General features: G+C 43.2%; 1 protein-coding gene across 3 annotated transcripts in view; it reads left to right on the top strand.

Annotated features, from left to right (window-relative positions):
* KIDINS220 (kinase D interacting substrate 220) overlaps positions 1 to 18,362 on the top strand; it is a 163,485-nt gene that overhangs the window by 94,721 nt on the left and 50,402 nt on the right. For all 3 annotated transcript variants that reach the window (XM_026655303.2, XM_026655297.2, XM_026655292.2), the window contains exon 23: positions 15,859 to 16,037. In XM_026655303.2, the coding sequence (XP_026511088.1) occupies positions 15,859 to 16,037 (179 nt within the window). The remainder of the gene's footprint in view (positions 1 to 15,858; positions 16,038 to 18,362) is intronic.

The raw sequence follows: 18,362 nt of genomic DNA, 5'->3' as shown, positions 1-18,362 counted from the left end.
CGAAGCTTCCCGCTGCACAGTGACCTTGGTGGTTATGAGGCAGGCTTCTCGACTGCAGTCCTCAATGTTCCTTAAGGAAGTCCAGGCAACAGTAGAAGTTCTCCCCAAAAAGTTAACCTATGAGTCACGTCACTCCCTCAAGGACTCTCATACCACCCTCTGCTCCTTGGGGATATACACCTTGACACCCCACAGGAAATACTCTAAGCCATATGCTCATAGGTACCACCTCGCCCATTTTCCTTTTTATCAATGGAAGACCTCTGAGCCCCCATAGGAGATGTCAGAGAGTACAATGTAGCAAGCACTCTGTATCCCCTCTTCAGTTCCAGCCACCTAACAAGAAGGCATTCTGACTGGACATTCAAGGACTGTCAGACGGTCCTCACAAAGCCAATTACCACTGTGACGTTGTGCAGTCTATATGGTTTTATAAAAATATGGTAATGAGTGAATATAATGTAACTGGAATATGCTTCATGCAAAAGGTCTCTTGTAAGGTATCATTACAAAGCTTATAATCTACTGAGTGTGATCATCCTATTTGTATAAATGTAACACTCTTGTATCTAAAACTAGAAATATGAAATATAACTCTGAGGGCCTATTGTAATTATGCAAAGAGTGGGCCATTAATGGTGGTTTGGAATCTTGATGACTCCCATTAACCAGGACCATTGTCTGCAGATGGCTGTGTTTTACCTGTAAGTCTTCCTGTATATGTATGTGCTGGCAAGTGGGTAATGAAGTCTTGCAGTGACATGTGATCATGTCACCTGAACTGGAATCCATCTTTAATCTGGTGTCTTTCCATTGAGAAGGAGGGGGTGGGAACTCAGAGAGGGACAAAAGGATTCCCACCTTATGCAAAAGATATATAAAGGGGTGGAAGAGAACAAAGAGGGAGAGGAGCCATCATGAAGAATCCCCTAGCTACCACCTGAGCTGGAACAAGAGCTGTACCAGGGGAAAGAATTGTGCTCAGGCCTGGAAGGTGTCCAGTCTGAGGAAAAAACTTACTGAAGCTCTCTGAGGGTGAGATTATCTGTATTCAGTTTGATTAGACATAGATTTGCGCATTTTATTTTATTTTGCTTGGTAACTTACTTTGTTTTGTCTGTTACTACTTGGAACCACTTAAATCCTACTTTCTGTATTTAATAAAATCACTTTTTACTTATTAATTTACTCAGAGTATGTATTAATACCTGGGGGAGCAAACAACTGTGCATATCTCTCTATCAGTGTTATAGAGGGCGAACAATTTATGAGTTTACCCTGCATAAGCTTTATACAGGGTAAAACGGATTTATTTGGGTTTAGACCCCATTGGGAGTTTGGCATCTGAGTGTTAAAGACAAGCACACTTCTGCTAGCTGTTTTCAGGTAAACCTGCAGCTTTGGGGCAAGTAATTCAGACCCTGGGTCTTTGTTGGAGCAGACGGGAGTGTCTGGCTCAGCAAGACAGGCTGCTGGAGTCCTGAGCTGGCAGGGAAAACAGGAGCAGAGGTAGTTTTGGCACATCCGGTGGCAGCTCCCAGGGGGTTTCTGTAATCCAACCCGTCACAACCACCACCTCCTTTGGTGGCCACTTGGTTTGTTTCCTTCCAATGTGATATGTTGCTATAAGAGGATCTTAGACATAGTCTCAACAGGCTAAATGATACAGTTCCTCTCTGCACATTCTCTAACGTCCCACCCCCTCAGACCTTGTTCAAAAAAACATCTCACAAGAGGGTTATTAGACAGGAGATGGACTCTCTAATCCAGGTCAGGACTATACAGCCTGTAAACTCTCTCCACAGGACGAAGGGCTTTTACTCCAAATAATTCCTTGTCCCCCAAATGAAAGGGGAGCTAGAGCCCCATCCTGAACCTTAGGCAGCTAAAAGTAGTCATTTGCCGTTCAAGATTCAGAATGACTACCATGGCCCCAATAATCCCATCCCTGAACAAAGGCGACTGACTTGTGGCTCTTGATTTGAAGAATGCCTATTTTCATATAAAAAGAACAGGAGTACTTGTGGCACCTTAGAGACTAACAAATTTATTTGAGCATAAGCTTTCATGGGCTACAGCCCACTTCATTAGATGCATAGAAGGGAACATATAGTAAGAAAATATATATATACATACAGAGAACATGAAAAGGTGGAAGTTGCCATACAAACTCCAAGAGGCTAATTAATTAAGATGAGCTATTATCAACAGGAGAAAAAAAACGTTTGTAGTGATAATCAAGATGGCCCATTCCAGACAGTTGACAAAAAGGTGTGAGGGTACTTAACATGGGGAAATAGATTCAATTTGTGTAATGACCCAGCCACTCCCAGTCTCTATTCAAGCCCGAGTTAATGGTATCTATTTGCAAATTAATTCTAGTTCAGCAGTCTGTTTTTGAAGCTTTTCTGTGGCAAAATTGCCACCTTTAAGTCTGTAACTGAGTGACCAGAGAGGTTGAAGTGTTCTACTGGTTTTTTAATGTTATGATTCCTGATGTCAGATTTGTGTCCATTTATTCTTTTGTGTAGAGACTGTCTGGTTTGGCCAATGTATTGGGGCATTGCTGGCACATGATGGCATATATCACATTGGTAGATGTGCAGGTGAACGAGCCCCTAATGGCGTGGCTGATGTGATTAGGTCCTATGATGGTGTCACTTGAATAGATATATGGACAGAGTTGGCATCGGGCTTTGTTGCAAGGATAGGTTCCTGGGTTAGTGTTTTTGTTGTGTTGTGTGTGGTTGCTGGTGAGTATTTGCTTCAGGTTGCGGGGCTGTCTGTAAGCGAGGACTGGTCTATCTCCCAAGATCTGTGAGAGTGAGGGATCGTCTTTCAGGATAGGTTGTAGATCTTTGATGATGCGCTGGAGAGGTTTTAGTTGGGAGCTGAAGGTGACGGCTAGAGGCATTCTGTTATTTTCTTTGTTGGGCCTGTCCTGTAGTGGGTGGCTTCTGGGTACTCTTCTGGCTCTGTCAATCTGTTTTTTCACTTCAGCAGGTGGGTATTGTAGTTTTAAGAATGCTTGATAGACATCTTGTAGGTGTTTGTCTGAGGGATTGGAGCAAATGCGGTTGTATCTTAGAGCTTGGCTGTAGGCAATGGATCGTGTGGTGTATCCTGGATGGAAGCTGGAGGCATGTAGGTAAGTATAGCAGTCAGTAGGTTTCCGGTATAGGGTGGTGTTTATGTGACCATCGCTTATTAGCACAGTAGTGTCCAGGAAATGGACCGCTTGTATGGATTGGTCCAGACTGAGGTTGATGGTGGGATGGAAATTGTTGAAATCATGGTGGAATTCCTCAAGGGCTTCTTTTCCATCGGTCCAGATGATGAAGATGTCATCAATGTAGCGCAGTGGTTCCCAAACTTTAACCACCTGTGAACCCCTTTCACTAAAATGTCAAGTCTCATGAACCCTCTCCTAAAAATGAATATTTCCGGGGATTTTCTCCTTTACCTGAGTATAAATTATAAAAGCAGTGATCTTGGAAATATAAAATTTGTTTTTATGACATGCTTATTACACACTATTTATTATTAATTACTATTTATCATTACAGTATTTTTATTACATTTATGAAAAGGGCAACACTCTTCCAAGATCTCACTTTCATAGCTTGTATCACTTTGAATAAGCCTGTTATAAGACAAGGCTCCCATGTTTCATCAAGGAGTATCAGACGTGAAACAGCATGAAGGGATTTAAGAAGCCAACTCAAAGAGTTCTTCCTACACAAGCATTCAGGTCTTGAGCAGTCCAGGCAAACAACGCACGTTACAACAAAGCTTAAACTTGTTCTTCATAATAATTTTAAAAACAAGATTAGCTGCCTATTTAATTTTAAAAACAGCAAAAACTATCCACCTCCGTTTCCATTTCTTATAAGGGTTCTTGAAGTTTAAATCTCCTCAGTGTGATAGATATGCTTGCTTTGATCTGCTTAGCTCTTGGAAGTCCAGGGGCTCCGGGCTGCTGGTCCCGTGCTGCCCGGGGTCCCTAAGGACAGCTCTGTCCGCCATTAGGGAATTTTTTCCCGAGAACCCCCTGTAACATTTTGTGAACCCCCAGGGGTTCACGAACCCCAGTTTGGGAACCACTGATGTAGCGCAAGTAGAGCAGAGGCGTTAGGAGACGAGAGTTAAGGAAGCGTTGTTCTAAGTCAGCCATAAAGATGTTGGCATACTGTGGGGCCATGCGGGTACCCATAGCAGTGACGCTGACTTGAAGGTATATATTGTCCCCAAATGTGAAATTGTCGTGGGTGTGGACAAAGTCACAAAGTTCAGCCACCAGGTTTGCCGTGACATTATCGGGGACATTTACCCTGCACACAGGAGATTCCTGCACTTTACGATGCTCCTAGAGCATTTCAATACAGAGCCTTCCTTTCAGCCTCCTACTAAGGTATGGTCCATGGTAGCAGTGTACCTATGCTGACAAGGGAGCCCAGCATTTCCCTACCTAGACAATTGGCTGCTCACCAGATGGTCGTATCAGGAAATGCAGGCAGGAGTTTACCTTCTTACTTGAACTTTTAAACTTCTTAGGTAAACCCAGAAAAAGTCCACTTTAATTCGCATACAAATTATAGTATTTATGGAGGCAAATCTGAACTTGATTGCGACCAAGGCTTGCTTACCTCAGGACATATTCCCTGTGATGACAGACCTCATCACCCAGCTTTTACTCAGTCCTCAGATGACAGTTAAGTCCTACTTTGTCCTGCTAGCCCATACAGCCTTATGCACTTATCTGTGACTCCCCTTGCCAAGGCTTCACCTGTGGTGCCTCCAGGCATGGTTGTGGATGGTCTGCACTCTGAGCTGGGACTCCCTGGACAACCGAGTCTCGCTTCCTCAGAGCATCCGGATGCCAGTCACTTGGTGGGAAACCAAGGGCAATGTCTGCATTAGGGGTTCTCTTCGTTCCTGTACTGCCCACAAAGACACCCATTACAGATGCCTCCAAGTTGGGAGTGGGAGTGCATCTGAATAATCAGTGCAGCTCAGGACTGTGCAAGAGTCCAAACTACATATCAATCTTCTCAAGCTGTGGGCAGTGTATGAAGCATGCAAGATGTTCCTACCCTTCATCCTGTCCACATATGTCCAGATCAGGTTAGACAATGTGACTACAGTTTATTACATAAACAAATAAGAGGGACCAAGGTCCACCCCATTCTGCCAGTAAGCAATCAAGCTCTGTAACTGGTGTATCCAACTTCAGATTACTCTCTCAGCAGTGCATCTTCTGAGATTAATGAAGTCTCTGCCAAATAGCCTCAGAAGGCATTTTCAGAAGGATCATGAGTGGGAGCTCCTTTCTTCTTCTTCGAGTGCTGTCCCTGTGGGTGCTCCACTCCAGGTGACGGTGCGTCCCGGCGCCGTTGATCAGAGATCTTTGGTAGCAGTGCCTGGTCGGGATGCATGTGCTCAGCTGCTGTCTCGCGGCGTCGTTAGGGTCTGCCTGAGTGCGCGTGTCCCATACCCCCTCCCCCCCCCAGTTCCTTCTCAACCGTCCTCGGCTGAAGATGGGACTCGGGGCAGTGCTCATCTCTTCCCTGGTTACTCTAGGAAATAAGTAGAGAAAAATAGAAACAGTTAGCTAGCTATGTGCACGACTTTAAGCAGTACCAGGAACTTTTCAAGAGAGTGGCAGTCAGCCAGGACATCTCTTTGGAGGAAGTCCAGGAGACAAAACATAGACTCCTGAAAATCCTCCAACCCTCTGCACCCTCAAAGATCGCACTACCCATAAACGAAGCCCTCTTAGAACCAGCTGATTCTCTCTGGCAGACCCCTGCCTCCATCCCACCAACATGCAAGAAAGCTGAACATAAATACTACGTGCCCGCGAAGGATGTTGATTTCTTATTTTCCCACCCACAACCCAATTCTCTTGTGCTGGATGCAGTGACGCAGAGAACAAAGCAGCCACGCTACCGACCAACTCCGCAGGACAAGGACCTCAAACGCCTTGACCTCCTGGGCCGCAAGGTTTATACCTCTTCTACTCTACAATTTAGAATTGCAAACTATTCCGTCCTCCTCGCAAGCTATGACTATGACAACTACGACAAGCTCTTTGATTTTACCTCCCATATACCGGAGGACAGGAGAGTGGACTTCAAGTCAGTCCTCGTCGAAGGTCAATTGGTTTCTAGGATGGCACTACAAGTGTCCATGGACATGGCAGATACAGCAGCCCGCACCACTGCCACTGCAGTGGTGAAGCTCTGGTCTTCCTGGCTGTCTGCATCCAGTATCCCCAAGGATTTGCAGACCAAAGTGGAGGACCTTCCCTTTGACAAGGAGAAACTCTTCCAAAAAAACCCGATGAAGTCCTTCACACTATGAAAGACTCTAGAGCCACTTTGCGCACATTGGGCATATACCCATCCATCTCTAGGAGACAACGATACCAACATTATCAGAGGCCCTGTACACAACAGTATCACCGACCCCAGTCCAAACCATATGACACTGGGAGAAACTGCAACAGACCTCCTAGGCAATTCCAGGTGCAACCAACTACTTCCCACCCATTGGGTAATAAACAACAATTTTGAAGTGCTGGTTGGGGATCTGCGCAACCACCCCTTGACTCCGCCGCTGCTGCCTCCAGGCTTTCCACCATATCTGGCAACAGATCATGCAGGACCGCTGGGTCCTGGAAATAGTTCAGTCAGGTTACTCCATCCCTTTCCTATGTTCCCCGCCCACGCTTTTCCCTTCCCCGGCCCTCTTGAGGGACACCTCTCAAGAGCACCTTCTCCGTGTGGAGGTAGCTCATCTTCTCCACCTGGGTGCAGTGGAACATGTACCGATGCAACATCAGGGAAAAGGGTTCTACTCCCGCTACTTTCTGACCCAAAAGAAAGGCGGGGGGTGGAGACCCATATTAGACCTACGCCGACTGAACAAGTTTGTACATGTACAAAAATTCAAGATGGTCACATTGGGCACAATAATACCTGCGCTGGAACAAGGGGGACTGGTTCACAGCCCTTGACCTACAAGACGCCTATTTCCATATATTCATTCATCCAGCACACAAACGCTTCCTGCGATTCACACTTGGACATGACCACTTTCAATACAGGGTACTTCCATTTGGTAGTATTCTCCAAGACCCTAGCTGTAGTTGTAGCCCACCTCCACAAACACGGGATTATACTTTTCCCCTACTTAGACGACTGCTTTATCAAAGCCAGCTCTTACGACGAGATGTTAAAAGTGACGAACTTTACCATCTCTTTTCCACAGCCTAGGCTTGCAAATAAAATTCCAAAAATCCACCCTGATACCTACACAGCAGATACAGTTCATAAGAGCTCACCTGGACTCAATTCGAACCAGAGCCTCGCGTCCACACAACAGATTCCTCACTATTACACATCTCATAAGCACGATCTCTGTTCGCCCCAGCATACAGGCATGGACCTGCCTACAGCTTCTTGGTCACATGGCAGCCACCACCTTCGTGGTCAAATACACCAGGCTGCACATGAGATACCTTCAGGGCTGGCTCAACTCCAACTACAAACCCAGCAGACACAGTTTCTGCATAACACTGACTCCACCACCGAATGTATTGGCCTCACCTTGCAGTAACTGAGATTCTTCGAGATGTGTGTCCCTGTGGGTGCTCCACTACCCACCCTCCTCCCTTTTCTTTGGAGTACTAATCAGACAACTCTACGGTAGAGAAGGAACTGAGGGGGGTGCAGGACACGCGCTCAGGCAGACCCTAACGATGCCATGAGACAGCAGCTGAGCGCATGCGTTCCGACCAGGCACTGCTACCAAAGAGCTCCAATCAACGGTGCCAGGACGCACTGTCACCTGGAGTGGAGCACCCACAGGGGGACACATCTCAAAGAACCTCAGTTACTGCAAGGTGAGTAACTTTCTCTTCGGTGCAGTATATTTTCCAGCAATGGGGATTCCCATTCCGGGACCTCGTTGCAACCCAAGGAAAGAAGAAGTTCATAACCTATTGCTCTCGAGCTGTCCAGGGGTACAATTCCAGAGGGGCTGGTATAGTGGTTGGACATGTTGGTGAATATCATTCCCCTATTACTTCACATCCTTAGAATGATCAGGCAGGACAAGGTAACAGTAATCCTGATAGGACTGTGGTGGTCAAGACAGTTCTGGTTCACCACTGTCCTATAGATGACATCTCACCCAGACATATGCTTACGAATCTTTCCATACCTAGTCTCACAGTGGAGGCAGGGCCAACCATCCCAACCCAGCATCCCTCCATCTTGTGGCCTGGGGTTTGGATGGACAATGAACGTAGAGAGATCATGTCAGAAGAGGTCCAATCCAGCCTTAATAATAGCAGGAAACGATACTGCCAAGTGCAAGCAATTCTATTTTTGCTGTCAGTAGTGTCACTTACCTCCTGAGGAGTCTGGTATCCCTCTTACCCTGAACAACCTTTTCTCCTTGAAAACATTGAACCTATCTGTCAGTTCACTGTATGTACATTTTGCAGCTATTAATGCCTTTGATGGTTCGATTTTCATCCATCTCACAACCTTGACATTTCTAAAAGTCTTTATCAGGATATTCCTTCCTGTATTAAAACCGGTTGGCACTTATGAACCTGCCATTCAAGCTCTTAGCCTTTTGCTCCCTCCTATACCCATCTATGAAAGTGGCCTTCCTACCAACAGTCACTGCTTTTAGGAGAGTGGGTGAGCTCAGGGCCTTTAAGGTGGCCCTCCCTACATGGTGTTTCACAGGGATAAGTATGCTTGAGATTGCATCCCAAGTTCATCACAAAAGCACCTTCTGAATTTCACTTGAACCAAACTGTTCCCCATCCCAACTTTTACCCAAAGCCTCATGATAAATGGGAGGACAGGAAGCTGTACTCCCTAGATGTACACACGGTTCTTGCCTTCTCTTTGCACAGGACAAAGCCCTTTTGAAAGTCTCTGATTATTTGTCTCCATCGCCAAGAGGGTGAACGGGGAAACAGTCTCTCTTCCCAAAGACTCCCTAAATGGTTTTCCAGCTGCATCCTCCTTTGTTATGAACTTAGGGCATCCCCTCCTCCTCAGACCGTCAGAGCTCATTCAGCCAGTGCAAGCTGCCTTAGTGGCTTCTCTACCAGGAATTTGCCTCTCAGTGATCCATAGGGCAGGAGCTCGGGATTCCAGTCACACTATTACTAAGCATATGCCCTGGTTCAAGCTTCTGTCAAGAATGCTTCCTTTGGATCAGCGATTCTGTGATATTTGATGCAGAAGGCTGCCTCGTACCCTCCTCTTCAATGAGCACTGCTTGGGAGTCACCCACAGGGAATACCCCTAGGGACCAGCACTCAAAGAAAAAAGGAAGGTTACTTACCTTACTCTAACTGGAGTTCTTTTGAGAAGCATGGTCTCTGTGGGTATTCATGACCTACCCTCTTTCTCCTCTGCTCGGCTCCTCACTTGATTCACAGTAGAGAAGGAACTGGGGAGGTGGTTGGTCTGTGCCACCCCCTATAACTTGGTTCAGAGCACAAGGAGTGCAGGGCACAGGTGCGGACCAACGGATACTGCTGTCTCAGGAATATGGAGCACATGCACACCCACAGTGAATACCCATAGGGCACTTCTCAAAGAACTGCAGTTACGATAAAGTAACCTTCCCTTTTTTGACTGTCCATTTCTAAACACTAGATGCTTTTTAAAATGGTTTCTTTATAGTAGCCACCAAAAAAAAAAATTCCTTTCTTGAGCTTAAAAATGTTGCAGCCAAAAATACATTAAGAAAAAGATAATAAAATCAAGACACCACAGTTAAGGCTGACATCCTGTTGGTTTACTGTGTCATCTTGTGACTTCTACTTCTTCTAATAGAGCCCTTAAAGAAAATAACTGTGGCCCAAATAGTAACTTTCTGCTGTGAAACATGTGGGAAGGTGAAACAAGATTCAGAAATGCCAAGATTCACATCCTGGCATTTCTGCTGCATGCTGCCTTTTGGAAGTGGGCAGGGAATATGGCCTGCAGACATAGCGAATCCATAGAGAAGGCAAGTTTCAACTTTGTGTGTATGAGTATAAGGCCCACCCTTCAGTGTTGCTCTCTGGCCAGCCCATCCATGTAGTTCTTTGGCAGCAGCATGGCTCCTTCAAAAATGATACTGTTACTGGCTTGCTTCAACAATGCCTTTGCCTTAAATCTAATTTCCTCAGGAAGTGTTTGTGGCTGGAGACAGCAATAGCTTCTGCTTTAAGCTGTGTAGAATGATTGCTTCTTATCCCTGATCTTAAGGACACATGGAACCCCAACTGTATGGTGTTAACCCAAATGAGCTACCTCAGCGTTTGAGGTGAGGGTTTACTGTGAAGCCACTGCTCTGCCCTTTGCCCACCATCAGCGCCCCTGCTGCTATTAAACTCCCATTTTCTTGCCTCTCTTCTGGGCAGCAAAGAGCAATGGAGAACCCTAAGAAATTGTCCTGTTGTGTCTAGATATTGCAAGCCCAGCTTTTTATGGAAATGCAGATTTTTTAAAAAACCCACTATTGCAACTCTGATATTGTTTAAATGTACATTCTTTTGTTAAGTATCAGAGGGGTAGCCGTGTTAGTCTGGATCTGTAAAAAGTGACAAAGAGTCCTGTGGCACCTTATAGGCTAACAGATGTATTGGAGCATAAGCTTTCGTGGGTGAATACTCACTTCGTCAGATGCATGTAGTGGAAATTTCCAGAGGCAGGTATAAATATGCAGGCAAGATTCTTTGATTGACAGGACTCTTTGATTCTTTTGTTAGTAAATCCTTTTGCTCTCATCAAATCATTAAAAAAAATCTAATTAGCTAATTCAGCTGACTGCTTGTTTGACTGCTAGTATTAATAAGCATACATTTATTATACTATTTTGCTCTCATTTTTCATTGTTTTTCAGATATGTAATTGTTAATAAGATTGCACACACCCTCATCTCATGTTCCATATTACTGATTTCCATTTTTAGCTAGAGAATTCAAGTGAAATTGACTTTTGTGGCTAGCTGTTTTTCCTTTATTTGCACAATCTATTGTGCTGTTTTAATCTGTTGTGCTTTGTTTCCATTTTAGATACCTCACATAGAGTATTAAACCCTAAGCAACCAAAACAAACAATCACAGAAAACTTATAAGGTTTTTTTTCTGATATAGACAAGCTAATGCTGAGTCAAACTTGCCCAACCTTACCACATCTGTTAAACATATTGCTGTATTTAAAAGGTCACTCCTGTAAATCCTGTCCCTTTCACAAATTATCTTCTGAAACAGCTCACTTATATTCAGAACTCTGTTATCTTAGATGTTCTTCAGATCATGTGTTTTTCTGGTCCCAAATGTAGTGTGTGTAAATAAATGTTTGTTTGTTTTTATTTTTTGCTCATATGCCAGGATTCTTCTGATTGACTTCCCAAGTTGTGCACTAGTTGCACTGTAGCTTACTGCCAAACTTTAGGTTTTTGGACTGTGTAGAATTTACAGCAAGCACTATTAAGGTCAGAGGGAGAAATCCTGTAACAATTAAAGTCGGTGGGAATTTTGCCATTGACTTTAATAGAACCAGGATTTCACCCTGAGATTTGCTACTCAGTAGTCATTATGGACTGTGATATTTCCTATTCTATGTATAGGAAAATACTTCAGTTACTGCAGATATTCTGAGCTGAAAATGCTGGGGTTTAATAGCGCGCACTGTAACTGAATTTTCCCAAAACAGTTTTAAACGTAGTAGGGTCATCCTGTATCATGCCCCACAATCCGTTGGGAATTGGCTTGTGCTGTTCAGCTCTGCTCTCTTTTATTGCAATTTGGTAGAAAATCCCTGAATAGACATTGCTTCATTTTGATTATAAAGTGCTTCCTGGCTTTTCTTCTAGAACTACTTGCTAGGTCCCCATAATTGTGAAAACAAACAACTGTAGGCCAGGGATGCTCCCTCACTTGAGGCATTGGAGTCAATGTTATATGCATTGTATTGAGCATCACACAGTTTTTCAGTGAGTATTCATCTTTTGAAGAAAGCTACTGGAAGTCCTAGGAACTCCAGTTGTTCCTACATGTTTTTTTGAGAGGAAGGGAGAGTGTTAGGGGGCTGTATTTTCTACAGCATCCACTTGCTTCTCTAAATAGTGTTCATCTTGGCCTCACCATGCACTACGTGTTTTTGCATTTTTCTTGGCCTCCCTCTATTACTGTGATTACCCCGTTCAGTGTCCTTTATTCTGAAAAGCATCGTGTACGCCTGTGGCACTGTAATAAATACTACTACTACCAGATTAAGTTTTTTTTTTAATGATCAGCATATTTAATATTCGCCTGTCATGTAATTCAGATCACTATCTTCTGAGCTATTCAGAACCATTTATTCAACGTGTTTAGAACCCATAATCAAAATAAATGTTTGTAGGATTCTTGTGAGACTTTCCTCTGGCTGTCATAAATTTTAGGCCATTTTTTTAAGGCCAGCCACTAAAGGGTAAGATGATCACAAACTAAAAAACACTGGAGCAAGTCTAACAGAGTTTGCTGATAGAGGACAGGGTGACATTCACAGTAATAATTACTGTACATCACATGTTTATAATAGGGGACATATTATATAATTTCTAAATATGAAAAATAGCTACTTTGTACTTACAGCAACTGTTTTTAAGATAACATTTAAAAAATATTAGAATTGCCCAGCTGACTGTCAATTTAAGGCAGTGGTGCCCAAACTTTTCCTGTCGCGCTCCCCCTTACCAGGAATGGAATCTGTACGCGCCCTCCCTCCATTACTGCACAGTTGGCTCAGCAGAGGAGCTTGGGCTGAAGGCAAGCTGGAAGCTGAACTGGGGATGGGGGAGGAGCCTGGGGCTAGAGGTGGAGCTGGCCTGGGGGAGGAGATGGAATAAGAGCAGAGCGAGGGCGGAGTGGGGCTGGAGCAGAGCAGGGCTAGGTGGCACTCCCGCCCTGCCCCCCATGGGAGCTGGCTTGGGCCCTGATATGAGCCCCCTGGAACATTCCTCCATGCCCTCCCCCACACACACACAGTTTGGGGGCCACTGATTTAAGGGCTGGAACTATTGGGTTTTAGCTATAGATCACTTTTAAATGAGGAAAGAGCAAAAAATAATCTAACACTCCTGACATATTTCTTTAGCTAGCTTTAAAATCAGTAATTTGTTAATTTAAAAAAAATCATTTAACCTCTCATAAAAAAGGGCATATAATGAGAAAAAACAAATAAATCCTTACATTACTATTATTATATTCCTGAGAGGAGCTCAGTATCCACAATTCCCACTGATTTCAGTGAGAGTATCAGGGTGCTCAGCATCTCTTAGAAACAAGTTGTAAGCCATTGAAACAGTTAATATTCTGCAGGGTTGAAAGTTTTCATTAACTCTTTGATACCTTTGATTGTAAAAAAATTAATTTGCTTTCTGAGAAAATCCAGCTGCTAAACAAGAATAATGTAGGCTTGGTCATAGTGCTTGGATTTTGAATCTATTCACTTATATTTTAAGTATAAGTCACTTTTAAAGTGCTTTGTATGCTAACCTTTTTAATTTTTTATCTGAGAAATACAGGCGCATATGATTTTTGTGGCCCTTTGCCAAAAGATTATCATTTACATAAATATTCCTTTCAACAGAATAGTTTAATGTATTGAGCTCAGAAGGTTAGAAGAGAGACTTCAATCTGTAGCCCAGCAGTGGGCTATTGGCTTCTGAACAGTAGCATTGTTCATCGTATTCAGAACACTGTTCACATTCAGGCTTAAGCAGAGCTGGCATTAAAATTCATCTAATTCGTTTCATGTGACTTGTCAGCTGTGTTTTTTATTTAAATCTCTATCGCCTTTTCTTTTGGCATTTTTGTTTTGTAATTTTAAAAAGTATTGAAATGGATAGGCCACTTTTTAACTGTTTAATCTCTGACCATTTTATGTTTTGTCAGTTGTCACAATATGTTAAAATGTCCCATTAGTTTATTATATTTTTGTGCTTCTTTAAAAGAGGTCACTTTTGTTTTTTATGTTTCTGAATATATTTGATTAGATGCATCTAACCAGTCTTTTAAATTTAGTTTGAGTGGAAATGGCATGTAAGATTAAATAGAAGCTCCGTGCATTGAGGAGCTAAATAATTTTTATTTTATTAGAGAGTTTATACTTTATATTTGTTGTCAGATGCCTCTGTGGAGATTAAAGCATGAGCGTAAACCCTAGCTTTATTTTGATACTGCCTCTGACCTTCTAATTTTTTCCTCCTTTTTCTAGCACACAGTCTCTGTAGCTAACAGTCACCTCAACCATTATTTTTTTTTTTCTTGAACCTGATTGAGAAGTGAGTGGTTGTACCTGGCTTGTCCAGTGAAATTTCCAATATTGCAGTTCAGTTCATTGAGTCTACATCACTCCTAAAAACTTAACACTGTGATTTATCTACTGAGGTCATGATCTTGCAAAGACGTACACACATGCTGAACTTTTTACTTATTTATTCAGGAAGTTTTAACAAGTTAGCAAATCCTTGCCTGTAAATATCAGATACGAAACAACTGTTACAAGAGTTAACTTTTATATAGAGAGACATCATACAGGAATACGATCAGATCTTTCTGTTTAACAGGATTTTACCATATTACATAGTGAGCATTATTACAACAGCTATAATATGTCGTTTCTAGATATGTTATTAAATTGAGTGAAATACATAAATACATACATGCTGAACTTTATGCACAGTGAGTGGTCCTGCTGGAGTCAATAGAATTCTCACAGTTAAGCAGCAAAACTAAAGTGCTTAGTGTAAAGTTAAGCACCCGAGTAAGGCTTTTCAGGATTGGGGCCTTAATATAAATACAAACATTTTAGAAGCTTTATTATACTCATTTTAAAGTATTTTTAAAAATGTATTATGTCCATTGCAGTTCACTGAAAAAATAAATAGTATGTTGTATTAAAATGTGTTTTAAATTTTTGCCTTTCTTATTATGCATGTATATATTCCAATATTAGTGGTGTTACTATGGTTAAGATTCTGACAGCATTTCTGTAATAAACCCTTTTCAAGTATAATCAGCTGTAAAAGTTGTCTGTGGAATAAAACTTTGGTACAAGATTCTAAAGTGAATCATAAAAATAAAAGAGATCTTTCAGCTAACGATATAACCTGAAACTCATTGGACATAGTTAAAATGACTTAATAAGAAATTAAAAAATACTTTAATTTAAATATTGAATATTTTCCCTTCAGACATATACCAGTGTATGTGAAACACAAGAGACTATTAGTATGTTGTTGGGCAGAGCCACCAGTTAGCTAGCTGTGTCATGCATAGTGGGTATAGACTATACCCACTATAGACCGTGCTGTTTTTTTTTAGAGACGGTGTGAATTAAGGATGGAGAGAGAACCCTTAATCGTAAAACTTCTCAGTTGGTTACCAAGATTAGAATGGATGTTTAAGCTTAATGTTTCCAGATAATTTCCCCATCCTATTTTAGGTGTTATGACATTATCCATATGTAGGTTGTTGCATTCCACATGTAGTGCTTGTCATGTCACCGTGGAGAACTATCTGAAGTGTGGAACTAGCTTATATAGGTCAGATGAATCTCTTTTCTGCAGAAACACTGGATTTTTCTTAAAAAGTAATGCCAAGTCAAAGTGTCTGCAGAAAATGCAGACATACCCTAACTTCTGTATGATAGTTCTGTGCCCCAAAGGGTTTGGTGTCATGGATGGGATAGTATGTTCCGGGGCTAGCATTTGAAATGGAAATATTACTTTCTGATAAATTTGACTTATTTGAAGTTTACCTAACTGTCTGATGTTTATTTTCTTTAGAATTTCAAAGAATATTCCAACAACTAAAGATGTTGAACCTCTGCTTGAAATTGATGGGGACATACGGAATTTTGAAGTATTTTTATCTTCACGGACACCAGTTCTTATAGCACGTGATGTAAAAATCTTTTTGCCGTGTACTGTAAACTTAGATCCAAAGCTACGAGAAATCATTGCAGGTGAGTATGTTTTCAGATAAAATGAAAATGGAAAATTGTATTATTTTCTTCATTATAGATGTTGTTACTGCTTGGAACACTCACTACCTCTGAGTTAGTAGGTTTGTAGCATTTGTGTCCAGAGGGATTATTAGCTCATCAAGTCTGACGGTCATACGCCATTAGATTTCACCCAGTGATCTCAGCATTGAGACCAGTAACTTGTGTTTGACTAAAGCATATATTCCATATCAGCTTTTCCATTATATTGCCTAGGATTGATGTCAGGCTAACCAACCTGTAGTTATGGGCCCTCTTGGTTGCTCTTTTTTGAATATTGGCACAACAATAGCTCTCTTCCAGTTTTCTGGAATTTCCCTGGTATTCCAAGATTTATTGAAAATTAGTATTAATTGGGCCAGAGATCTCCTCAGTCAACTCTTTTAAGACGCTTGGGTGAAAGCTATCCAGGCCTGCTAAAAGTTTATCCCTAGTAGATGTTTAACATCCTCGTTAGTTACTAATGGTCTGGAAGGTACTTCATTATTCTCATGTGATACAAGCACATCATCCTGCTTCTTTCCAAATACAGAACAAAAATATTATATTTATTGAACATATCTACCTTTTCTGTATCAGTATTAACAGTTTTACTGTCTCCATCTTGTAATAGGCCTTATGCTATTTCTGGGGTCTCTTTTGTTTTTAATTGTGATAGAGTGCTAGGTAAAAAGGCCCGAGTCAGCACTCTTCAGAGCAGCCCCAAACAGTCAAAGCAGATTGGAGCTGACTATGCAAGGGGCTGTGCCTCTAATTTGTGGGTGGGGCAGGGCAAAAAGGCCAATTAAGCCATTAGCCAAGAGCCCACAAATAGGCACAGGAAAGAAGAGCACAGGGGGGAAGCAAGCAGTAAGGGGGAGAGAGAGATTACTCTCTCTCTGCTTGGGAAAGGTCTTAAGTATGCTGTGAAAGTGGTGGGATGCAAATGTAAATAAACTGCACAGGGTGTTGAACCAGCAAAAGGGTCTCCGCATTATTTGTGGACTGAGACAGAGGCAGGACCAAGGTGACCCTGTTACACGTGGGGGTTGTCCGGGACCTGAGCCAACGCAAGGGTTTGGCAGCCTGGGCAATGGAGGAGACCCTGCAATGGCTGGTAAAACAACACGAGGAGATGCAGAAGGCCCTACAAGGTTTTCAAAAATCCCGCCACCTGGAGAGAGAGGCTTTGCTTGCCTTGCAGGCAAAGCAGCAGAGAAGCCTGCAAGATTTCATAGGGGAACAAGCCAATGTCCAGCAGCAGCTCCTACAGAAGGTGATAAGTCCCCGATGGGGGATGGTGCCTGAACACTGAGCCTTGGACTATGTAAAATGGGCCCTGCAGATTACCCAGATGCATTCCTTGGCACTTTTCAGAGGGTAGCCATGGGTGCTGGATGGGATAGAGCAACCTGGTCCCTGCGGTTGGCTCCCTATCTGTCGGGAGAAGCCCAAGTAGCCTCTATAGCCCTGAATGAAGAACAGGTCAGAAAATATGAGACGGTGAGGGCAGCCATCCTGGATTGGGTGGGGTTGCCTACTGAGAAGTACCACCAAAAGTTCAGATCAGCAAGGGGGACAGGAGGTTTATGGCCCTGGGCCTTTGCCCAAAAGTTGATGGACTGGGTCACCCACTGGTTGAGACCAGATACCCAAACGGTAGCGGAAATAATGGATGCTCTGGTATTAGAGCAGTTCTTTCAGGGCCTCCCCGAGACCATACGAGTGTGGGTCAGGCGACATCCACCGGGCACAGTGGATGCTGCTGTGAAACTAACAGAGGAGTATGCAGAGGCAGACTTTCCCAGGAAAGACTGGTGACCATATAAGGGTCCAGAGCTGGGGAGGATGGCTAGAAAATCCACAGCAGGAAGGGGCATGGACAGGAAGAAGGAAGAACCCTGAGGAGTTCCAGCTGGGGCTCGGCCCCTTATTTGCTGCCAATGTAGGTGATCCGGACACAAGAAATGGGACTGTCCATACATAGATTGTGGCTCGGTCAGGGCTGGAGGGAAGAAAAAGGGGCAAAAACTGTCTACCATTTCAGTGATGGTGGGGAGGAAACCCCAGAAGGGCCTTGTGGATACAGCCTCAGTTTGCTCTCTGGTCCGGAGGGAGCTGGTGAAGCCTCACTGGATGACTCCAGGAGCAACTGTGGACATACAGTGTGTCCATGGGGATGAGCAGCATTGCCCTATAGCCCAGGTGCCCCTGGAGGTCCTGGGGAGATTTTGGTAGAAACAGGGTGGGGTAATGGAGTGGCTGCCTTATCTACTTGTCTTGGGCACCAACTGGAGTCCCTTCCCC

This window comes from Terrapene carolina, unplaced genomic scaffold (assembly GCF_002925995.2).
Source record: "Terrapene carolina triunguis isolate 2854851 unplaced genomic scaffold, T_m_triunguis-2.0 Scaffold42, whole genome shotgun sequence".
NCBI lineage: Eukaryota > Metazoa > Chordata > Testudines > Emydidae > Terrapene > Terrapene triunguis.
The sequence above is the reverse complement of the archived record's forward strand: the minus strand, read 5'-3'. Positions and strand labels throughout refer to the sequence as shown.